The 25,605-nt window shown below is 41.2% G+C and overlaps 1 protein-coding gene across 5 annotated transcripts; it reads right to left on the minus strand.

The window, feature by feature from the left end:
• Window positions 1-565: 565 nt before the first annotated feature.
• On the minus strand, window positions 566-25,569 carry mtus1a (microtubule associated tumor suppressor 1a). 5 transcript variants are annotated; one of them, XM_026187800.2, is made up of 15 exons: window positions 25,432-25,569; window positions 19,491-21,485; window positions 19,118-19,340; window positions 17,855-18,088; window positions 16,500-16,592; window positions 16,013-16,132; window positions 11,103-11,308; window positions 6,983-7,049; window positions 4,668-4,882; window positions 4,435-4,540; window positions 4,223-4,296; window positions 4,029-4,124; window positions 3,318-3,434; window positions 3,132-3,229; window positions 566-1,600 (listed from the first exon to the last, which is right to left on the minus strand). In XM_026187800.2, the coding sequence occupies exons 2-15, from the start codon at window positions 21,366-21,368 to the stop codon at window positions 1,372-1,374; spliced, it is 3,756 nt and encodes a 1,251-aa protein (XP_026043585.2). In that variant the 5' UTR covers window positions 21,369-21,485; window positions 25,432-25,569; the 3' UTR covers window positions 566-1,371. The 5 variants fall into 5 exon arrangements, with proteins under 5 accessions (XP_026043585.2, XP_026043593.2, XP_026043599.1 ...); XM_026187808.2 differs by lacking the exon at window positions 25,432-25,569 and adding an exon at window positions 23,315-23,454; XM_026187814.2 differs by lacking the exons at window positions 17,855-18,088; window positions 19,118-19,340; window positions 19,491-21,485; window positions 25,432-25,569 and adding an exon at window positions 16,972-17,263.
• Between the last annotated feature and the right edge of the window lie 36 nt (window positions 25,570-25,605).

The raw sequence follows: 25,605 nt of genomic DNA on the forward strand, positions 1-25,605 counted from the left end.
AAGCTCTGGGGGGAGGAGTCCTAATCATTTGGGGCTGTCATGACGACACCACATGGCTGCTGTCACTTCTGGCAGAGGGCTGTGTTGGACACCAAATCAATCATCCCTGACTAATCAGAGTTAGGCTTCATTTAAACAGAGTAATGAAGCTGTAAGAAAAAACAGAAAGGAGAGTGGCAGGAGTCAGAGTCCCGCTCTGTCTGAAGAGGAGCTGTGTGCCAGGCGGGCGTCTTAATGTGCTCCGTATGTGGAATGTGATCTGAGGCCTGCAGCTTATTTTGATCCAGTGCAACACTTGCTGATATTTCCACTTTGCTGAAAAGTTACTGGTGGTTAGGATTTTGAAATATACTTTGGATTAGGATTATGAATGAATGCTTGTGGTTTATAAAAGCATTAACAGGTTGGACCCAGTATATACACTGCATAGCATTTCAGTCAACTAGAGTGAGGGAAATTTGGCATTTAAACTTCAATATCTCCTTAGAAAAGCTCACGAGTAGAGCTTCATCATAAAATGTGGGTACCACTTTTACTAGTTTTGACTGACAATCCATTTCACAGCTTCAGTTTAATACAAGACTTTATTAATAGATTATTTCAAACAGGATCAGCACATCTATTATATAAATTCAAAACAAAAATACTCAGACATTTCCAAGATACAGTCTCTGACACAGATGAGCAAAGCTGCTTCTGGTCAGCTCTTTGCACAGACGCTGACTTTAAAGCTGTGTTAGGAGGCTTCGGTACGGGCTACACATGCAAAGAGACTTTGACTGGTCCCTCGGTCAAATAAACATTGAAACAAAACCGTACAAGGCCACAAATGATCCAGAACCCAACTATTACCAAAAAAAAAAAAAAAAAAAAAGCCTTAAAAAAATAACATAACCAAGGAAATTCTGAACATACTTATTAGTTTTATAGAAAGAAAATACTAATTTAAAAAAAAAAAAAAAGAAAGAAAAAAAAAATCGGCATAAGAAGTTTAATGGTTTTTTTCCTCTTTTTCCCGCAAATGTACACATGCATGTATTTTACTGCATGTACTGTGTGTGTATGCCGAGCTTCAGCAAAGATAAGCCTCTACAAATAACAAAGTGTTTCATTACATAGAAGTCCTGAGATTTCCTCTTTCCTCCATCCAAAGAATCAAATTCTAAAGGCAAACATCGTGGCCTTCCTTATTAAGTGCTTCTGTGCAGTGTTGTTTTTCCTGTATTTCTGCAGTGTCAGAGTTCGGCTCATTCTGAATGAGCCAAGGTCAGGCTGATGTTTCGCTAAATGCAAAGGAAACAAAGATGGCTCTTAAGTCCAGACGGATAACTCAAATGCAGTGTTCTGCTTCCTGGAAGCAGGAGCCCGTTGTTATCTGGGTGACAGGGGAGGGCTGGAGAAGCAGCCAGAGCTGCGAGGTGATTGGAAGTTGAAGGAGTGGGAGGGAGAGGTGGAGGTGGGAGACACCTTGCGTGGGCTACTCAAGTCTCCATTATGGAGCTTCCACAGCAGCTCCTCGTTCTCCATGGACAGACGCTTGTTCACCTTGGACTCCTTATGAAGAGACTCCTGCAGCATGGCCTGCTCTGTCGACAGCTGCCTGCGGTGCATCAACACAAGACAAGCGGAGGCCTGAACAAAGCTTTTCATCGTATACAGTTTTTTTAAACTGGGGTGTACTGTGACAGTCACTTATGCTGCAAGGCTAACCTGCTCCAGATATGCAGGTACCACGTATGAAAACATCACCTACCGGCCAATCAGTTCTCTGGAAATGGGGTCAGCATTCCGGACAGATTCCCTTGACCTCCGTATGCTGAGAGGAGGAGGATCTAAAATTCTTCAGCAGTGTCTCGTGTCTTTGTGTTTCTCTGACAAGTTTCATTAATATACACATTCTTACACTTGATTCCTTCCAATTTTACAGTTTTAGGTTAATATATTAATGTTTCTAAGACATCCTCGGACATCTGCGCTGCACTTTATATCACAACTGACTTTATGTCAAATTTGGACACAGACTAAAGGCCTTTACACACCAGAAGCACAAAATCTGTATAAATATTTTATGTTTCAATAATATTATTTTGGACACCTATTATTATTTTTTCCAAACCAAGCTTGAGTTTTCAGATTTTCTGGATCCAAATCAACAGATGTGACCAATCAGATCACTGTACTTGGCAGCAAAGTGCATTCACAACTCAAATATGCAACGATAGGAAAATAGTAGATGCACAGATAGATGCTGTCTGGGTCAGTCGACTCTATAAAATAAAGTCTCTGCTTACTCGGATGTGCCCCCAGCTCTGAAAACAAGAGCTCAAACTGACATCCTGAAATATGTACACGAGCAAGCGTGATGCAGCTTCATCTCCTGGATGAAACCATGAAATTATCACTGCTGCCTTCTTCTGAGAATTACTTTATTAATTTAGCAGGCCTCTTCCAGTGTTAATGACCAAAGTGCACACTTTAACACACACACACACACACACACACACACACACACCTGAAGTGTGTGTGTTTTCTATATTTGGATGAGTTTGAATCTCAGTAACTTCCACCTGAAGGCATAAAGGTCAGTTTTGCAGCCCTATTTGACAAAACGTTGGGATGCTGTGGAGGCCCTGTGAGTTGCGTTCACAGACAGTCATTTCTAGACATGCTTGTGAGCATCACAGAATCAGGCCTGTTTTTAATGCTGTGCTCACCGACGGCCTCAGCCATACAATATTCCTTTTTGGCATTTTCCTTTGTGCGGCAACAAAGATAAGACAAAGCATCCCAAATTTTATTTGGAATTAGGGTCGTAAAAGCAATTCCAAAAAAAACAGTTCTACAACCGCACTGACCTCCTCAGATGGAAAAGGGAATATGAGTCACTTTTCGATACATATTTGGAATCTTTGTGAGTAGCTGCGGTATCAGGATGGTGGCGTGATCGATAGTTTTTGGAATAAAGTGGAGGTGCATTAGAGGTTAGGAATTATATTGGCACACAGAAAAAAGCTTGGTGTTCATTACACTTAATGAATGCAGTAATTTAAAATGAGTCTGAGCTGAGGCAGCTGTTCAGGTGCTTCACTCTGTGGAATTAATCACTATGAACCCATATGGTGGACTCTTACCTTGAAAGAGCAGCGTGTTTTTCCATGCGGGCTTTGAGGTCTTCGTTCTCTTGCTGGACTTTTTTAAGGCTCTCGTCTAACTTTACATTTTTCTCTGTCTGGAAAAAAAAAATGAATGAAAAGAGCGAGTTTAAAAGGGAAAGTCTCAGCAGCAGTGCTGAACTTTAAGTTTCTTTATCGTCTGACCAGTTTGTCTATCTCCATGAGCTTCTTCTCCTGTTGGTGGACCTGTGTGTTTTTGATATCCAGCACCACTTTGAGACTTTGTAGCTCCTGCTCCAGATACAGAGTGTGAGGGTCCTTCTGTGAGTGAAAAAAAGTAGAGGGAAATTGCTTAGGATCCTTTATGAAGATAAATAAATAAATAAATAAATAATAACAGACCATATATGGGTGGGGCGGTGGTTAATGAAGCACTCCATTACTGATCATGTGTCGTTTTATTAAACTGCTGCTTGTGCCATTTTTTTCTGAATAAGTGTATTAATAACAAATATGGAGTGACAGGTAATGTGAGGTAGTTAGCCTAAATAACTATGCTGGGGGACAATACAGAGTACAGTTAGAGCCACTTTACATTAATGAGGAGTGGCGGCCTTACTGTACAACAGCACTGCAGGAAAATTAACTCTGGGCGGGGGAATCTAGTGCATATGTAGCAGAAATTAACTCATTTCAATTCATACCTATTCATACAGTAGAGAAGAGTTAATGAGGGTTAATTACTGAACAAACACAAATCATTGCAGACTTGAGAATGAAATCCTCTAAGAAAATATGAAGACATTTTTGCATCTGTTCCCATTTTATCTTAAATCTTTCATGCTCAGGGGGAAACGACACTAGAGTCACAAGATGCTTCTGTATCAGATCTGAGCTATAATAAGCACAGAGTACCTGACTGTTTTCAGCCAGCTCTTTCCTCTTCCTCTCCTCAGCAGTTAGCCTCTCATTTAGAGCACTATTCTCCAAGGTCAGCTCCTCAATTTGACTCTGTGGATGTACAGCACAACAAAGTCTGAGCAAACCATTACAAAGTAAGCTACAGTCCTGTTGTAAGATGACTTAAAAGAGCAGAAGAGGAAGCTCACAGAGAGAGAGGCTTCAGCATCTTTTAAGGTTTTGTCCAAAGCCTCCAGCTCCTGGTTGTGGACTTTCCTGAGCTCTGAAAGGTTTGCAGATTCCAGTATCACAAAATGAAATGAACACAATGAAAATGCATGGAATAAAAACAAAGACAAATGTTCCAATATTTAATGCCTGCATTATGCAGGTGATGAATATATTTGGATTGTTCTCTCACCTTCCAGTGACATCTCATACTGCTGTTTAACACACTGCAGCTGTTCTTCATGGCTTTTCTCAAGGTCCAACTTCATGGCTTCATGATTTACTTTAAGCTCTTCAATCTTTAAACAGAACATAAAAGTCAGTTAATTTTCCCCACAGGATTAAATAAAATTGACTACTAGACTAGGCTGTAAATCATCTTAAAATTTCCCAAAATAAGAATCAGAAGGTGCTGTAGAGACAAACCTGCTGCTGCATGACAGTTTTGGACTTGTCTGCCTCTTTCTGGTAGGCACAGTGAACTTTGTCCCTCTCAGCCTGGTAGTAGGCCTGCAGCCTCTGCTCCAGCTCAACCAGGTCATTACGGTGCTGTTCCTGCAGTTTGTGCAGTGCATCCTCCAGAGCAACACGCAACTCTTCATTCTCCTTCTCCAGATGCTCAGATGAATGAACAGAGGAAACTGGAAGGATAAAGTTTTATCTTGGTGAAAGCTGACAGCTTGCATTGTATTCAGCTACTCTGTTTATTAAATATCAGTCTGTACAGCTGCAAAGTCAGAGGAAAATTTTCATTAGTAACTGTAAGAAATCTGATGTGCCCTCTAATAAAAGCCTTTTTAGCAAAGTCCTCGTTGATGCGAACATGTGTCACCAAATGCTCTCCAAAAAGGAATGGAAAAACTGACTTTCAAGGGGAGGTGCCTGCACACTTGAGTGCTGATGCCAGCTACACTGCATGTCAATTCCAGACACAAGAAGAAATAGAAATGAGTCCAAATTCTTTCACAACATCTCAAGGCAGATTTCTTAAACCATTTCCAAGATGATCATTGGCCATTTTATCCTTTATTTGCCATTGATGGCTTTTGTTTTCCATCTCCAAATCAGCCTGACAAGTTCCAAACTGTTTCCACTGACAAGTGTTTATATCTGGGCTGAAGTGGGTGAGAGAAGCAAACTCCATAAACTGTCTGCAGCTCAAGTGTCTGTGCACAAACAGTGCAAATATCTGTCAGCTGGCAGGTCAGTCAGTGCACTACAGAGAGACTGCGATAGTGTTAAGACAGTTATGAAGAACAAAAACTTCTTCCATGTCAAACAGGCTGTGCTCCTCTAAAATCAGAATACTTTAATAGTTCCTAAGGAAATTATGTGGGTTACAGTTGATCCAAAACAAGAGTAACAGACTGAACCAAATAATACAATAATGTATTGTTTATTGTACAACTAACACTAATAAGAATGACAAAAAAACCCCTCAAACATTCAGGACTTGCAACTATGTGCACCTGCAGCAGTGGCTGTCAAATGCTGAATCCAGATGTTGCTCTGTAGTGACACATGTGTGGCAGGTACAATTTGATGTTCTCAGGGTGTCACTGCACAGTGGATGTTTGTAGATCATTTCCAAACAAAAGGTAATCTTCCAAACCAAATGAAAAAAATAAATAGAAAAATAGAAAAAGGAAAGTCAAGGAATTACATTTCATTGCCTGAGAATGAGGAGCCGCCTTATTCAGAGTGGAATAATGGCAGCAGATCCAGGAACAGATGACAAGCAAACGAAGGGACAATCTATCAGGCTTTGGCACGTATAGTTCAACAAAGAGGAGCAAAGCATTTTGCAGTCATGTGACCTTAATGTCCAAACCCCTCCACATAAAACACCTTGTGGCTCAGAGTCTGGGTGAGATGGGGTTTGGAAGCAATGCAAAAATACCATCAACAAATTGCTCCTTGGATAAGTAGAGAATCTGTAAAGTACACATACAAGGAAATTAACTAAAAGAGAGACAATATCCCTAGAATAATTCCAACGACTTCACACATCCAAACAAGTTTACAAAAAGTCTGCCTGAGGTGAATGTAGCTTCCCAAAGATGAAGAATGTGTTTCAGTGCAAATACAACAGCGCTCAGCATATAAGAGCAGTCATGTGGAAGTCCCGCGGCTGTGAGGGAGGGGCCACAGTACTACTGCTGCCTGAGGTAAAAGAGATAAAGGCTGGTGTGTGAGCCATGTTTGAGTGTGCTCGGGCCTGTTTGACAGCACTTAAGCTGGACATAAAACATGGATCACTCTCTCCAAGAATTCACAAGGCCTCATGTGGTGTGGCATTCCACCAGCCCCTCCTGTGTGGGTTCAGAGGTCAGACTGCCACGCTGTGGGAAATGGAAATCACTAACAAAAAAACTAAACGTAACCAACTACTTGCCTTGGCAACTGATTTTCAGTGGACAAAACAGTTAAGTAAAGAAAGTGCTGAATGGACAGTCTGTGTGGTCAAAGCTTTATCTGCATCTGGAAATGATCATCTTTAGTCATGAAACACATATAAAATTTAACCCGTGACAGCAAACAGGGCATAGCATTAAAGATAAAGTCAAATCACCCTTAAAGATTTCCTTAATTTCTACCAACCTGAACAAAAATCCAAACCTAAGGGATTAAAAATAAAAATCCAGACAAAGTAACTAAATGCAAACCCTGCACCAGCAGAGTTTCTTTACACAGCTAAACACTGCAAACACTTAACATGAAGCCAAGGTGACCCAACTTACCCAGCTCTTCTCTAAGATTGACCAGCTCCTGGGACAGCTCCCTGCACTGCTGTGTGGCTTCATCACGCTGCAAGCAAGAAAAAGGTAAACAGTCACACACACATACTCGTGCATTTATTTCTGCAGCTTTATTCCAGCACAGTAACAAGACTAAATTGTGACAGTCAAGATTACAAAAGGGGAAATGCAAGTAATGCAATCATCCAATTACTGCAGTTTTCCTACTAAAATACTGCATTTGAAATACACACAAAAACCACCAAGAGCAGCAGCAGCCACAACAACAACCACCACCACCAGCAAACGCAGCTAACAAGAAAAAGCCAGAACAAGTGATACTGAGAGGAACTGAAAAAAGAAAAGAGAGAAGAAACTCCCTTACTTCTCTCTTTCTGAGTCAGTTTTGCAGTGGAAAGGCTGTGCTGTAGCTGCAGTGCTCCTGCAAGACTTCAAACTGACGCATAGATGATCCAAAAACTGTTTATCTCCCGTCTATTACGTTTCACTTACTGTCCCGATTCGCATCAACAACCTGACACTGTGCACAACACACCGAATACCTGGCATTATTTAATTATGGATATGAGAAAAATCAGGCAAGTAAGACAAGCCAAACATCACCTCACTGATCAGTTTACATTAGCAAATACGTGTTCACCCTGTCCTGCATCTATTCCTCACTGCAGAGTGGAACAATGTAGAAGCTAGTTACCCTCTCTGCAGCGCAGGGAGCACTAAGGCATGCTTTGCTGCCAGAACAGCCCATTGTCCAGCCTCAGCCAGAGGCTTGGGTGCTGGAGTCCCCCCCCTGCGTACTCCAGGACAGACAGTGGTCCAGGTGGGCGCGCCACCTCCTCCCAGACTGCTCTGACTACATCTGAGGCAGGACTGAAAAAGCCGCTTCCCCTGGCTGTGGTGAGTGACTGCAGAGTGCATTACCGTATTCCATCTAAAATAACAGAAGGGGCAGGCTACAGTGTGCATGAGAACAGCCTCCTCAGTGAGGTGAGGTCACTTTAAGACAGCAGTAAAGGCAGCCGGAGTGGAGCAAACAGATAAATTCTTCAGAGCTGTCTGACATCAGGCTGCTGGAGCAGGACTTGTGCTGTGCAGTGACCTACCCGTGGGATACATGGAGAGGCTTCATTACCACCATCCCCCACTACTCATCCAAACAGATTAAATCACCCCTCTGCACAATTATATTACATCCTGCTGTAGAGCTACAGGCTGCACAGGCACTGTCTTCCTATAAGGTGATGATACAATGCTGTGACAGAGGAAATTTCCAGCTTCTGTGTGAGCAACACGATTTATGTTCACTGACTGTAAATCGTGTTGCTCACCAGCATTCAAATATTATTTGTTCACTAGCTGGCAGTATAGAAAATGTCTACAGTTAAACTTGTTTTCCTCTTTGGTTCACATCAACTACAATGCAGCAGTGCCCTTTTATTCTTCTTTATTTACATGATTTTCACCCAGAAATTGAACAACAACAAAACCCCCAACTTGCTACCATGCAGCCCTACAGTGTAAGCAAAAAATCTCCTTCATTATCCAAAATACAGATTGTTTTGTTAGGCAGTGGATGCTTTCGCTAATTTAATTTGATATCATTACTCAGCACAAGCCTCTGCACTGCACAACTCTTATAGCCCAATCCAGAGAGGAGAAATGTCCCTTGTGTATACAACTATGATCCATGTCAGGTGTAGGATGACATGAAGCTCAACTGAGACCATGACTGATGTAGATCACGTTCCCGTCTCCTGGAAATATTGAGACTTAACAAGCAAACATATAAATAGCTAAATAAATAAAGGTCGTATTTTTGATTTTTTGTAATGTGCTTCCATTTCTGTGCTAAGAGGAAACCAGTCTTATAGCATTTCTTTTTCACCCTGTCAAAACAACAGTCTGGTGGGGAAAGTGTTAAGAGAAGGCATGGCAAACACCCCATCCAAACAGATGATAAGAAACAGTCCTTGCTTAGCATTTGGCTGCTGTTCATAACCATATCAAGTCAACAGCTGGGGCATTCTCACAGTGTCAGGGCCAGGGCCAGCTAGCTATTCTTGGTATGATCAGTGACCACCAGATTTCAAAGCGTATCTGAACATTAATACACCCGACATTCAAAAATCACTAGATCTGTATCGCACAACCTCAGTGACTTCAGATTACATATAAAAAGGCAAGTCCCTGCGTCTGATATACAGCAAGCATTAGCATTAAATAGTATCATCCTATAGGGGTAGCAAAACGAAGCAGGACATGCAATAGTTAAAACTGACTCAGTGGGAGGAGACTTTTGTATTCTAGAGGAACGAGCGTGTTTTTAATATTTGTTGATGCATTCAGTTTCACAACCCAGCCGTCCAAACAGAGGGGAATGAGGCAAAGATCAGTGACACAACATCACACACTGTGCCTCATACCAGCTGTCACATTACATCACATGACACGAGCAGCGACTTAAACGTATTCTGCTCCAAATGTCTTCCTCATGACTGCACCGAGACCACATGGAAAAAAAAAATCTGTTATGTTTTCATGTAAACAAAAAAAATAAGTTTTGATTTAAAAATATTCACAAGCTACTAAAATAAATATATATAAATCATTTTGAAGCCAATTTCTAGTGCTCATCACCAGGTGGACCACATCCATTGTCAGGGTTAAAATTCTGGTTAGACTGAGGCTGTCCAATGAATCAGCTTCTCAGATACAAACTAATAATAAATAAATAAATAAATAAATAATGATCACTTAAATTTAATCTTTATAACTTATCTGTGCTACTGGACACTGGCCTTTCAAACTAAGTGAACCGAAAGAGTTTTAGCCATTTTGTGGGAGCATCGGGTAAGTAGGGAGAAAGAAATGGTGAGAGTTGGACACCTGCACCAAACTGACTCCACCCCGAATAAGGAAAGGCATGACTCCATACTTCAGGAACATGCTCCACCTTCTGGCTTTTATTTCTGTGGGGAAGAATTCATACTGCAGATCAGTAAGAACTAGAAGATGTTTCCACAAACTAGCAGATAAACTTCAGACATTATCCAAAGTAATGAAAAATTAATTCAGGGGGAAATAATGTGCAGTAAACCACACAAGCTTTTAAAGAAGTTATTGCTGTTTTTTTGATTGGTTAGAATGATGAATCATGTTAAATGGAGACAAAAATGTTCCCTAGACTCGAGTCCTCTGAGGTTTCTCTTGGCCAAATATGAACTCTGTCGTAACTACAGTAATGATAAATTTGTCTGGTGTCAAAATCTGGAGTAAGGCAGAAGTAAAAGCAGTTGCTGACATTAAGGCCAAAGGAGAAAAAACTTCAAAGGTGACTGCATGCATTACAGCTGAGAGAAGCAGTGGCTTCGTTTTCTGAAAATACTGTTAGCTGCAGAGCGCCCTAACTACACCACAACAAACTGAGCTTACAGCACCGTGGTGCTAAATGAAGATTTACAGACACAAACATATCAGCGTCTGACCACTGCAAAACACAAAGTGACCAGGAGAGAACAATCCTACCAGACCAGACATTTTGCCACTGATGCATAACATATGATGTAATCAAACAAGGGCATTACTGAATCAACCCAGAGAGCTGAAACACTGTGTCCTGCAGATAGTACTTCTTCTCTTTAAGAACACATGGATTCAAACAAAGAAACAATTTCACTCACATTATCTACATAGTTTTGCTCTGACAACTAAATAAGGCAGTTTGATGGTTGGGTGGAGTACGACTATTAGGATAGATGCGCAAAACAGTAATGCCATTAAGTTTCCCCTCTGTCAGAACGCACGATGTGATGTTACAACACTTGTAGTTATGATTCAAGCACAATGGACTCATGTATGTGTAGAAAAATTATTAGCTTAATATAAAGAGCAATATTTTTTTATGTGTTTTACTGGAACGTCAAACTCACTGCTCAACAACATTAGTTTCTACTCTAAACAGATGATCATAAGAAACTACTGTGAGCTGAACTCACTGAACTTGGTTAATGATTGCCATGTCTCAAAACTAACAAAATGTGTGTCATAAAATATACTTTAAACTACAAATGAAAGTGTTTTTATGAAATAAATCAATTCTTACCCCAGTCAATGTTTGCTGCAAGACTATGGAGAGTGCTTCAAATCTACAGTTACTGGCTCTCAGCAGTCCTTTGAGCTGCTGGACGTTCTGGTTTATTCTGTCAGCTTCTGTAAGACTCGCTGGCACTGCATCCTGAGGCCTGTTGCTCTGCTTCTGTTGTGATGCTTGCTGTTGGTGGGAGCCAGCTTTGGATTTGTTCTTGTCCACTGTGGGAAAAAAAAAATACAATAAAATAAAATAAGGACTTTAGTGTCGTGACAACCCCGATCATCAACAAACTCCCCTCCATAATCACTGCAGGTGGTCTGACAATACAGTATAAATCACGACACTCATGTCAGGCGCACATTTGCAACAAGGCCCGAGTCAAAGCACTTATGCATGCATCTGTCCAATCAGGCAGTCTGATGAATCCCAGCGCTGCTCCTCTGATGGCCCCGAAGGGAAAAATGGAAAAAAGAAAAAATAGATTCACTGAATACAATTAGATTTTAGTCTAGTGCTCTGCAGGCACTGGTCTCCAAGGACAGCTTATTTTAGCAAGGCCAGCGTTGATTTACATCAGCCTTATACATACATCACTGATATGCAACAGCTACCATCAGTTCACATCGTTTACTCTACTACAACAGAGGAACACCTGACTGAAAATTTCACTACACATGCTGTTTTGGGGGAGGAAAAAAAAGAAAAGAAAGAAAAGTTCCAACATCAATTACAATGATACTAATGGACATGTTTATATATCATGCTAGCTCTTAAGAGACAGTTTCATAACATAGTAGTGAAAATAGCCTGGGACATATCAGGAATCCTAGCTTTAATGACTGGAATATACTGCTACTACATGCAGCTGCCTGTGGGACTCATTACTCTGGGACTAATTATCACCTTTCAGGGGTAAGCCTCCCTCAGGTTGATGTTTAGACATTGAACAATAGTCAATAGTCAATATACATTTTTTGAATTAAGTCACATTGATCTTGAACTTGTATGTAAGAGTGTCATTGTTGAGTCAAATTAAACATTCTGATAGCAACTCATTCATTAATCAAATTTTGGAGGGATGAAATCGATGCAATCTTGCTTTGAGAAACTAGAGTTATATAAAAACAGATTCATCATTCTGCAGCCATAAAATGTTGGCGTCATAAAGACAGACTTGAGTTTTCAAAGCTCTGTATCCGGATGTGCAGCTTACTTTACGGCTGCCAGAGTAAACTGTTCAGCACGAGCGTTGGGCACAGCCTTTAAGACAAACAAAACGCCTGTCTTGTTCTGCAACAACTACATGTGTTACAACTGTTAAGACATACTGCAGCATGGGCGCTGATTTAGCTCAGTGCGTTGAGCGGGCGACCACATGCCATACGGCTGAGAGCGGTCGGCTCGGGTTTGAGTCCGACCTGCGGCATTTTGCTGCATGTCTTTGCCTCTCTCTCTCTCTGCCCCCCGCTTTCCTGTCCTTTCTTCACTGAGGCTATCAAATAGCCAAAAAAAGGACATACTGCATCATTCACGGAAAGATTCTAAATATTTAGATGTTTGGTTAGCAATTGTCACCATCGTGTAGCTGGAACCACAAGACTTGTGATCCTGACTAAGTTATGTTTATAAAAGACTGATGTTTGGGACTCAGATGATTCAAGACCATTCAAACATTTTTTCTGAAATAATAGAGATATGTAGTTAAAAAACCCCAACACGTTTTTAAATTTCCAAGCTTTTGTTTTCAGTTTTAACGTCTTACAAACATTCCGTCAGACTTCAGTGTCTACACTCTCTTTTTTGTAAACAAAGCTAAAACATGAAACACTTTTTGGCCAAGTATTTCAATATGGATTTTGTTCATAGTTCTGATATCTTTTTAATGTTGTACTAAATTGAATTGGAACTCTAAAAGTGTGTTGCATGTTTTGAACAAACCTAGCAGAGGTTTGTTTGAATTACAACGCCCTCTGCTGGCTGGAAACTAGAACAAATAGAGAACATCTCAACTTCACCAACATGTTATATAAACGTGCTTGTATAGAAGAGAAAGAAAAAAGATTATCTACTGTATCATATGCTTCATACATTTACACATTTCAGGCTGTAAAACTATGTTTCAGTGAAGCATTCACTTTTCTCCTGTGATGACGACCCAGTGTAACACTAATACAAACTCAAAACATTAATGAAATATTCAAATATTAACAAACGTATTGTCAGGGAGTCACTATTAAACCTTTCTATAATGCTTTAAAAGCATCGTGTCACTTTTGCTTTACATAAACACACAAATCTGCACCCACATGACATTTAATTTCCTTTACATAAGCACATAATCGCCTTCTTTGTCTACTGCTCCATAGCAACACAGGACTTACAGCTATTCTCATCCAAGTGTCTAAATACAAAATAATGACAAGCTTCTCATTTCACTTCAGACTCAAAGAAGGATAACTGTACCACTCTAACTTCTATACTTAAACAGAGAGATTTAATGACTCCACAGCATTGTGCTCTGCTGGTGTGAGGAGATATCACATCATAGCACAAAGCATGATGGATGATGAGACCCCTCACAATCAGGGGCTTGTTACAGTTCTTGGCTGATACAGTAAGGGGCACAACTCTAATAGTATGATAATGAATGAAAATAAGAAAAATGCACGAGTTTTAATACTTGTGAATCAGTGATACAGTAGCAGATTAGAACTTAAAAAAAGAAATGATACTATTTAATTACTAGAAGGATACAAAGTGCTTCCGAAATTGCTTCATAAAACAAATTTACCACATTTGAGAAAAAAAACAAACAAAACAAAACAAAAAAAAACGTACAAAAGCTTTAAGCAAACATGCAGTTCTACAATTACAACAAGACTGCCATGGAGTCACTTAGACATAAAGAACCAAAATAACCCCGGCACATTTGACTGAAAGAAGAGTCTCAGAAATCCCAGGAAGCATGAAAGGGAAGTGGGACATTTGGATACATAATCAATGCTTGAAGATAATATAAACAAACACTGAATGTCAAAGACTATTACAGTTTTTGGTTAAATCATTCTTCAATTTTTCCATTCCTAGCATACTTCAGCCCAGGGTCACATGCTTTGGAGCCATCTGTATTGCCAATTAGTATATAGCTAAAAATGGATTTCATAAACTGACACCACATATCTACTTGAAAGGCAAACTGATTGGCTTAAATACAACAGCACAGAAACTGCTCAAAATGTCATAATAACACTGACAACAATATTTAACACCAAAACAACTGACAGACCTGCTTGGAAAACCACAGTGTTCTTCCTGCATCCTGAGAGCAGCTGAATATTTCGGAGTAAACCTTTGGCTGTCAGACGCACGTGGATGTTGGACAAGGAGAGCTTCGGCGACCATAACATCTCAAAAACAATGCAAAAGAACCAAAGTCTTCAGCTAACAGTTTGATTTAAAAATCAAAAACCAGTTTCACGATTCAGATGGTTGGTGCTAGCTAAGGACCACGAGCTGTGGTGCCTCTCAGTGCATCATGCCTCAGGTAACAGCAGCACTGATGAGGTCTGATGGAAAATTACTAAATAAATCAATAAAAAGCAGTAGTAACAGCTACTCCACTGATATGGCCTTGAAAAAAGTGAGGGCACCCAGTTCGGCATGGCAGAAGTCCCAACTCAAAATTAATTCCCAGCTGTGAACAGTACAGGGTCAAAGCCTGGCCATTGGTCGTGGCACAGTCTGAAAGACGTGATAAAGGCAGAATGGGGGGGAAGCAAAAATCTCTTAATCCTCTGTAAAGTCAGCCGTCAGCTTTTCACAAAAAAGCACAAATCTCCCAAAGTAAAGCAGCATCTCCAAGCTGGATGATGGCGGTGCTGTAGCACTGCCAGGATGCCAGGGGAGAGAGTAGAGGGGGTGGGGCTAGGGAGCATTAAAACGGGTGGGAGGAGCAAGCATGAGAACATCAGCCAATGGGAATTTGAAGTTGCCAAGGCATTACTCTATTTCCCTGTGTCCCTGGCAGTGGGATAGTAATAGATAACAGGAAGCTCATGGCAAGGTCAGTATGATGACAAATCAGGTTTAATTTAATGTGTGTTCCAGTTTAGCTTCTGCTCAAAGACACAATCCACTGACACCATAAAAGACAGCAAGAGATGAGAAGCCCTGAAATTTCAAGCACTGCGTATGAATCACAGCGAGCAACTCTCAAGTTAAAAGCTGGGTTGACTAATATGCCACACGTTCCTCGCAGCAGTGGAAATATGAAATTGTTAGTCATTAGTAGACAGCACACTAGCTTGTCTGCACAATTTGTTTGCCTGGTCTACGTTGTATTTATACTTACATATAGATTTCTTTAAATAGCAGCTAGATCAGTCGATAAGGCATGAGTGAGGACTGCTGTCCTAGGGGTGAGGAGGTCAATTATTAGAGAGGGGCTCGGAGTGGAGCTGCTACTGTTTCATATTGTAAGGAGCCAGCTGAGGTGGCTCAGCTATCTGACAAGGACGCCTCTGGGGCATCATGTTCGGGGCATATACTACTGGGAAATGGCCCCGGAGTAGAACCAGGGTACCCTGGACAGATTTTTCTCTGCTGCCCTGGGAACACTTTGGTGTTTCTCCAAATAAGCTGGACGAGGTGGCTGGGAGAGAGGGAGGCGTGCTCCCCCTACGACTCAAACAGAAGCAATTGGATGGATTGATAGTTTAATAGGTCTATAAATGTAGAAAAGGAAAACTTCATCTGTTGCTGTTATACTTTAATAGTATATAATGCACTGTGTTAGTTTTGGTCCGCCACACTATCAAATGGAACAAAACCTACACCATGCTGATGTTTAGTTTAGACTTAGAAAATACAAACAAGGACGTTAAAAATTCTGTAAAATACAGAGAGAATAAAACGAGTCTTACCAGATCCAACCAGCGTTGATCGAGCAAGTTTTGCAGAAGCTGTCTTTAACAGAGGACCAATTATAGAATTTGATGCTCCTTTTCCAGTGGAAGCAGCAGGCTTGTTTACCGTAGACAAAGCTGTTACAAGCAAAAGATCCAGGAGAGAAAAGAGGCTGGAGTTAATCTGACCCATAATGAAGGTGACACACTGCCTGCTGAGTGAATGACAACTGTGAAACACAAAACTAGTTTGAGGAGGAGACAGTTTAATTTAATCAAGACTAAACAGTGCTTATCAAGCATCGTTACCATACTATACAAACTTTAACAGATTAGGTCACATTTATGAAGGTCATTGAAAGATAGATTTAAAAAAAAAAAAGAAAAAAAAAAAAGAATGTCCTGTTCAAAAAGTGATCAATTGTTATTCAAAGAAGGCTTAAATATAATCACATGTTACAATGAAAGACTGCGATATGTGTGGCGTGTGGTAGTGTGATCCTACTTGGTCCAGTGTTTTTCCCAGAGGTCGAGATGAGCCTTGCTTTCAGTACCACAGATTTGAATGGGGTTGTTTTGTGTGCAACTCCTCCAGAAACTGTTGGAGGCATTAGAGACATACTGGTTAAATACTGCAATGTATGTCATGATGTTCTGGAAATTCACTGGGAATTAGTATAACAACCTTTGGCATCACTGGTAATTTGTCAGAAAGTCATTTGAAGCCATTTAGAGACAAAGAATATTTTAGTTCTAGCATGTGCAATGTAGAATGTAACAATGTAAATTAAGTATTGGAAGAGTGTATTATAAGGAATGTTGATGACAAAATGACCAAAACAATAGCAAAAAGAACTGAATCTACAATTTTTAGCACGCCAAACAAACGGTTATGTCATCCAAATTGATAAGATCCCAAACAGTAAATAAGTCACCATGGCAACCCCACTAATGAGTCAGCTGCCAGCCCAACTTACTTCTCCACAGATTTCTCTCTTTTCCATTAAATGCAGCTAACAAAGGGATGATGCAAAAGCGATAGGATCCAATGAGCAGGCAGGTCAAGAGAGTGAGGTCACAGCTGGATGCTGCACTGCCTTGTGTAAGTAAAGAAGAACTGTTGAAAACATGAGCTGGAAATTCCGTCCAGGTGCAGCTTCGAAGCCCAGTGTAGCCAGCCATTGGTTTTCAATCAAAAAACAGAAGAAACGCTCCTTTGAATCCACCTCAGACGGCATCAGTTGTAGTGTATGTCTGCTCTTTCTCCTCCAGGCAACACTGCGTGTGAACTAGAGTGGAATAGGAGCCGTTGCCATGACAACCAACAAGGGGGTCCCCGACTTAGACAAATATATTCTCTCAGCCAATCAGAGAGCTCTATGCTGTTGAGGATTTGGGAAGCTCACATCAAAACATTGCTCCATCTATTCATGACACATCAGTACATTCTGATTGGCTGTTCAGAACTCCAAAGCAGATAACCCTTACAATGAAGATCATTTTCCCAGTTTCCTGGGGTTCCGTTCATTCATTCAGCTTTATGTTTAACATGTTTCTACATCCTTTCAGAAGAAATCAGAAAAATCTATGTTTAAGATGTCAAGCACCTATAATCATAGCAGAGGTGGAGGATTGCAATCAGAGAAAGACTGCCCAAGGGGAGATTCCAATCCTAGCCAGGGCAAAGTAGGTCATCATCCTAGCCACATGTGTCCTTAAAAACCCTCCAATAAACATCATGGCTAATCCCAGAAACCAGTTCATAACTGTTTTTATACCTTTATATAACAGCATACTGGCACTATTTCTAGAAAGAATATCCTATTTCTAAAAGCGACAGAAAATTCTTAATAATCTCACCTTGTGTATTCCCAGAGCTTTGGGATAGCGCATGCTGAACACTGGTTTGAGTAAGGCTCCTAAAAGGCCCCAAAGTCCTGTGTGGTAGTTTACTAACAGGGGTGGACCGAGGACCTATAACAGAGGGCTGAGTGGGAGTCTGAGGAGGTTGTAGTCCATTGACCTGGGGCTCAATGTTGGCTGCTGAGGCAGATCCCAGGGATGGCTCTCCTATTGCCTGTGCTCTCTGACAGCCTGGGGAAGGAAATGAGGTCAGCAGCATGAACCTCTTTATTAAGGATAAGCTCACTAATACATATAAAGAGTCATGTTCTAGGTATTTTTGATGTGTCAGATCCAGATAAAAATAAGGATAATTTTAAAAGTTAAAACTAAAACCACATTCAATTGCACAAAACTAGAATGCGAAAGTGTGACTACTTTCAGTTTTAACAGTCACTGAAACATAAGTTTGGGAACTTTGCAATCTTACCAACTCTAAATATTTAAAAATCAAACAATCCTAACAACAATCCATAAACAAAAATGCTGTAGCTCAATTTAAATTTAAAGCTGTGTGTACAGCTGAAAAATGACAATGTCATTGGTCATGACATTTTACTGTACTAAAGGTCCAACTGGTTTAAATATTGTCCTCCTTTCAAACCATTGCTAACCTCAAAAACTCCCTTTCCTTCCCCTACTTTCCAGTTTGCAGACCGCTTCCCATCAGATGAACAGTCTCTCTCCTTTCCTCAGGATTCATCTAACAATAGCGCTGAGCAAGCTGTCCATTTTTGACAAACACCTGAATAATTTGTGACAGACTTTGCTCAATGTCACCCTCTAGTGGAAAGGAAATGTCATGACAACCTAATTCTAGTATGAAAGCACATTGAAAAGTAATGAATTTGCAGTCGTTACTTCTTGAAGTATTGGGTGAATATTATAAATATTTATAGTCCTGCTTTATCAGTTGGACTACATGCCCAACTTCCTGGAAAAAAAAAAAAGAAAGAAAAGAAACTGTGGTGCTTTGAGCCAAAAGGTTAAAAAGGCCTGTTACACAATTCTGTTTACATAACATCGAAAAATCCAGTTAAGAAATCCCTAGGTTCTACTTTTACAAGGCATTGACTGTGGCCTCCTGTCTAGTATTTTAATGCATTTATAGGTGAACTTTGGCTTCCTCAAGACAATAAAGAATAACTTTTAACATTTCTGAACTGTTGCCACAGAACAAGTTCAACATAACAGGTTTAATCAAGCAAACATGACCCATACCTGTAATGCTCGTCTGCTTGGATTGAGGTTTCCCTACAGCTTTAGGGGTCCTGATTTCATTCATCCCCAGGGATCCCAGTCTCTGCCTGGCTGACAAAGTGGTTGGTCTGGGACTGGCAGGTGGAGGTTGTGAAAGTGGTGTTCTCCTAGCAAGTCTAGGGGATGGTCGCCAAGGTACACATCTAGTCTTACCATCATCCAAATGAGCTCTTGCTGACTCTGCCTGAAAAGAGAACAATTCTTCACTTAGTCTGCAGGTCTTGTGCATTTGGCCCAGATGGACTACAACACACAAGAAAAAGCCCCCTGTAGCCCCCCCCACCTCTGACACTCATACATATTCACCTTCAAAATCAATGCTCCATCTACTCACCACGAGGCTTATTTTCTTGACCTCTCTGGAGGAGTTTTGAGTAGGGTCCTCGGAGTGTATAGCCTGTTTATTCTGGGAAGAGCAGCTCAGGTTCTTTGCTTTGGTTTGTCTCTGGTGGGTCTTGGCTTTAGTAATGTTAAAACTAGCTGAGAACTTTAGAGTTGTTTGCTTCTCCTGAGGTGTCCTGGACGCTGATGATGAACTCTCAGATGAGCAGCGAGGCCATGTCTTGAAGACAGAAGACTTGTCCTGACCCAAAGATGAGCCTGATCTGGCCACAGCTTTGTTTGACACACCCTTCTTTGGAGTTGGTTTGGGGCCACTTTTACCCGGGGATTTTTCTAGGGATGAGAAGCTGCTCTGGCTGCAAGCGTGCTGTGCTGAGGTTTCGGATACTTGGCTGGAAGAGGGCCCCTCTGTTTGAAAGCTGGGTTTACTGCACTGGCCTGCTGGGGTTTCTCTGCTCTTGCCCTGGCCATCCACAGCAGTATGCTCACATGACTGTGTCACTGTTAATCCCAAATTAGCAGCTCCAGCATCCACTTCTAACTGTCCATCATTAAATATTTTACTGGTGGCAGAATCAGATGTAGTGCTACTTCTTCTCTTGGCAGGAAACATACCATTTGGGGTTCTTCTCAGGGATTCAGTACGTTTATTCCCCAAATTAACTTCTGGCACTGAGGTTTGCTGTGGATCTCTTGTTACGACTTTGGATTTTACATGACTGAAGTCAGGTTTGGGAAACCTTTTAATTTCTATTTTCTTAGCTTTTCTTGCTGTAGGTGGCAGTCCTGGGTCTAAACATTGTTTATTAGTGACAGATATTTGCTGCTGTTTAACAGGGTGACATCCTGGGCTGCTCACATTTCTAATGCATGGAGACGAGGGGAGGCCGTTTATCTTGTTCTCAATGTTTTGCACCGGAGTGGAAGTGCAAACACCCTCATCAATTTCCTGCGTATTTGACAGAGTGGACACAAAGGTCTTGCCTTGTTCTGGTGTAAATGCCGCTGAAAATGGGGGCAAAGGTTCTGCTTCAGCACTGGTACAGTTTGCCTCTTTTCCACAGTCTGGAGAGGTTTCACAGATGAACGTTGTGAAAAGCCCCCGTTCATTCTCATTTGGCAAAGCTACAAAACAATTCGATGTTGCCATTTCATTTTCCTCATCGAGGAGCTCCTTGTTGTCTGCCTGAATGAAAGTCACACCAAGACAAGGATGGCCTGTGTTCTCCTCTGAGACTCTCTCTGCGGGTTTATTGCAGACGCCCAGAATAGTGGTCGACAGCAGGTTCGATACAGCAGGTGATTCTGGTCGACGTGCAGCTGGAGAGATGGATGATTCCTCCAGGGAAGAGACTAATAAGAGTGACTGGTTCTCCAGACAGAAACTATTGCTCCTCATTACCATTTCCCCAGAGCTCAGAGAGCAGCAGTCATTCTCATTGGATCCCCTCCAGGATGCCCCACATGAACTCTGAGACATTACAGTATTGTTACTTTCATCCCCTCTGTGCCTAATAAAATCCTCCACGTCTTCATTGCTCATGAGGCTCAAGTTTTGTTTCCAGAAATTAATGCCATCATTCACAGGTGTGGCAATGAAGGTTTGATTCAAGTTTGAAGTCACACCACAGAAGACATCCCCATGTGTTAAGGTGGTATTGTAAAGGTTATCCACAGGGGAGCACTGACTAAGGCAATGTTCGAGTACATTAATGTCAGCAGAGCTGCTGGCTCCTCTGACATTCATGTACGAAATACTACTGCTGGAGTCAGGTGACACAGGCGTGGATGGGTGAGTCTCAGATGAAAGGATCAGCTTTATGTCACTGTGAGGTGGAGGCACCATGCTTTCAGGTTGGTCACTGGCCATGTTTAAGAATTCTGATGGGATTTTATTTCTTGTGTATCCCAAGTGCTGAACAGCTTCAGTTATGGGTTCAGCTGGCAGCACTTTAGCCCATTAAAATCTGATACCAGGGAAGGATTTCTGTAAAAGAGGAGAAAAAGAAACCATTTTGGTGAAAGCAGCACCATAGCCTGTCAATACATTTGTATGTTCAAAGAACAGCATAAAAGCACCAACATACACTGACCAGCCACTTCATTATGTACACCTGTTTAACTCCTCCATAAAGCAAATATCTAATAAACCAAGAAATTTGACAAATATTCTGAATTTCAACCTCAGCATCAGAGTGGGAATGAAAGGCAATGCAAGTGACTTTTAACGGGACATGATTGTTGATGCCAACTGTGGCAACAGTAACCCAAATAACTCATTACAACCAAGATAAGCAGAAGAGCAACTCTGAATACACAACTTATTGAACCTTGAAATAGAAAACAACACACGATGCCACTAATGTCAGCTAAGAGCAGGAAACTGAATCTACAGCTCAGCAAAACTGGTGAGCCTGTGTGAACAACCAACCCAAACAATTTGTAATCTTTTCAGCATGATGCATTTTATATTTAAACTGAGAACTGCATGAAAATATCACAGTCAGTGTTGATGTCTCTGTAGAATCATGATTTCAAAAATGGCTTCAATGCAAGGATGGACCAACTTTTAGGAGGGATGTTTTTACTCTGCCGTGGCTCGTGTGAGAGTAAAAACATGAATGAACTGTCTCGGCAGCTTTGCTATGCACTGTTGTGTTTATCCAAGCAGGCTGGATTGCAGAGCTCGCCAGCCACGACTACAAAATCCACTGGGGTACAGATGACAGGAAAAGCAGACATTGGGTCACCAACAACTTGAAAATGCACACACAAAGAGCTTTTAGCATTGCTATTGCTTTTAAGAACAATTAACACTTGGATGTACACAAAGATAAAGTCATACAGTCTACTAGCTACTTTTAAAAAACATCCTTACTGACTTTTTTTACATTTTGTTTCCATCATTTTCATCCTTTTAATGGGAAAACATTGTTAACTTAAGTGCCCGCCACCCATTGTTGGGAAACGGCCTATAAGCCTTTGGCCTATTTGCGTATTTTAGTGCCAAGATATTTTGCAGCATTATGAAAACAATCCAGAAAAATGACCCTTTTCTTTCCCTGTGCAAAGACCTGGCTCTTCTTGAAGTATGACACAAGTTGGCAGTTGCACAGACACCTGCAGATTATTTAAAAAAAGAAAAATCTGTATAAAAATATCTCAATCACCTTAAAAAAGGTTCAATGAAGTTACATTTATTCAAATAAAGCACTCTTTGAAATGGGAAATCCTATGATGACACATAGGATTGAACCCTCAAGAAGTCAAATCACAGCCTATTTCTTTGAAGAAACATGGCGTTATATCCATATCCTGCCTCGCCTTCAATATCAGAGCTGAAAAAATTCCAACAGTTTCAGTGAATCTTATCAGCACGATCAGTGGTCAAAAACTCGATGAATGTGTTTGTTTAACAGGCAGAGAGAACACACCTTACTGTACATTGCAATCTCTACAATGAAGTATAATATATAGCCCTGACAAGCTGACGTGCACATTGAACTGTGGAAGTGCACCTTCAAGGCCAATGACAAAGAGCAGTTGTTTTGGTTGTTACAAATAAGCCTGGGCATGGCGTATTATGTAATGTGCTGACAACCTGACGATGTTTATGGGTAAATAAAACCAAGAGATTCAAGTTACAAGACACTGAGACAGTGAACAGAAATAAGGAACAGTCAAAGAAGGAAGCACAACTGTGTACAAAGATTTAAGGAGAGGTACTCGGCTACAGTATAAACTAACTTTCAATACCTCCATTTGCATCCTCTGCATCCAGAGATTTACAGTAAGAAAGAAAATATCTTTAGTCACCTTTTAAGCTTACTGTATTGCACTTTTTGTAGCTCCATTCGCCTCGTTTTAGCCTTTCACAGACAATCCAATTACTACTTTCCTTGCAAAGTCCAAAATCCAGCCAGCTAAGCAGGCAATTGGCTGAGAGTCTATCGCCATCCCACCGCTCCTCTGTCCTCGTGTTCAGAATCAGCCGTGCATCAGTAACATCACAGTCTGAGTGAGAGTGCCCCCCCCCATGCAGTTGTTAGCTTCACTTCTTTCACTCCCTGAGGTAACGTGATTGTCCTGTAGGCCTGCTGCAGAAGTGGATCATCAATCCATCTAACCAGCTCCTGTCTCAGACAAACTCAGTAACTTAGCTTCACACTGCTCCGCCTGTGCAAGCATGCAAAGGTCCAGCTAGAGGCAGTGCTCACTGCAGAGGTTCATTCCCCAAGTTCACAAAAGGATCAAGTGAGGCAGAGAGCAACACGTTACCTTATCCATGCCGAGGGGAGTGGCCATGGGCTGCCAGACAGACTTGGCATTCACTGTTGCTAAGCAGCCAAAGTCCCTCTTTTATGAGGGAATGGATCAGGCGGCTTTTTTAGCAACGGATAAATGAAAAGTAGAGCAGAATGATGTGAGGCCTAGCAAGAGGAGAAAGTTGCACTATGAACGTTTTTAACCGTACATCAGTATTGGAATTTGCATTCAAACTCACACAATGATGGCAAAACACAGTTTTCAGTCTGACAACATCATTCTTTGATGACACAGCCAACTTGACACCTGATCCTGAAATGACAACAGTGATGTGACACCAGAGACTGAGACCACCAAGACCCAAGCTATTTCTGCTTAATCTATACAAGGCCTGTGACCCGAGACACGGCAGTCCAATCTTGACTTGAGATGTAAATCATGGTATGGAGCACAGTTATTAACCCCGCTCTTGGTTTTAAGAGTCCTACAACTTTTAAATCCTGTTGATCTTGACATAAACATGATTGGAGCTTTTTAAAAACAACGAAAAACACTGGTCTTACACAACAATGCAAAAAGTTAAAAGCAGCTTTAAAACACAAACATCGCAATGTGTTTGATTAAGGGATCCATTTAAGTGTCTCTGTTCTCCTTCAGAGCAATGTAGTGCAAGTTACTGCCTGCAAATTAAATTATACATTTAAAAGTTGGAGTGAGAGCAACAGAACAATGCTTTTCTGTTCACGAAGCCCCTCGGGCACGGCATACAATGCCCCAAATGGCCTTTTCCTGGTTGACTGGATCATATCAGTATCACACAGAGAGTGGTTATGAGTAGCAGGACCAGCCATCAAAAGCCCAGTCACTGGACTGTCCAACACTAAAACAGCAAGCTCTGTTCAGGGAAAAAGGCTGGTCAGACAGCCCAGGGGAACAAAGTTAAACCAATGAGCCTGTGCAGTCTGCTCTCTTCAAAGCAATGAGCAAACACCAACTACACAGAGACATGTCCATACTCACAGAAAGCTACATGTGGCTGAAATTTTAACAACACTAAGTCCTACATTGTGCCAACTGAAAGTTTATCATAAATTAACTTATTCAGGGGTTATCAAAAATAGAATGAATCCTGCTAGGTGGCGTTTAGAGAAGCACTATAATTCCCTGGCCCTTTCACACGGATGGTCATTAGTACAGCAACTTCTGATCAAAACATCTTCGACCCCTGAACCCGACGGATATCCATTCGTGTGTGAGGCCTCCTCCAGCAGTCACTCAGGTCTACAATTTCTTCAGGAGTAAACATAGGATGTTGCTACAAATAGCAAAGAAAAAGCTCATTGAAGTCGCTGTGGGGTCTACGGTCTGTTAGCAGTTCTCCTCTGACTGTAGTTACAAAATGGTTCAGTATATACAAGGATTAACTTCAACGGCTGGCCAAAATGACCAAACAAAGAACGGTTGACAAACAAGCCGAGGCGTTTAGCGTTAACATTATTTTCTATTGAAAACAGGTGTAATTTTCGATACCTTTAATTTTCTAATTACATATTTACAAAGAAGAAAAACAAAAACTTTTTTACATTCTCTCCACCTTTTAAATCATACTGTAGGCAAGTGAGTTCATAAAAAGTACTTTCACAGAAATGTCAAAACTTGCTAGCTACCTGTCACAGGGGCGAGCAGCAGCGACGGGAGCGAGCGCTCGAGGATTCGGTGGGCAGTCGGTCCCACGTGCTCGTTTCTCCCCTTTTCACTGTATTTTCGTCGTGGAAAACTTCACGGTGTCACGTGTTTCACCGTGCCAGAGTTCAACTATCAACAGGGAGGAGTGATTGAAG

Source organism: Astatotilapia calliptera, chromosome 2 (genome assembly GCF_964374335.1).
Source record: "Astatotilapia calliptera chromosome 2, fAstCal68.1, whole genome shotgun sequence".
NCBI lineage: Eukaryota > Metazoa > Chordata > Actinopteri > Cichliformes > Cichlidae > Astatotilapia > Astatotilapia calliptera.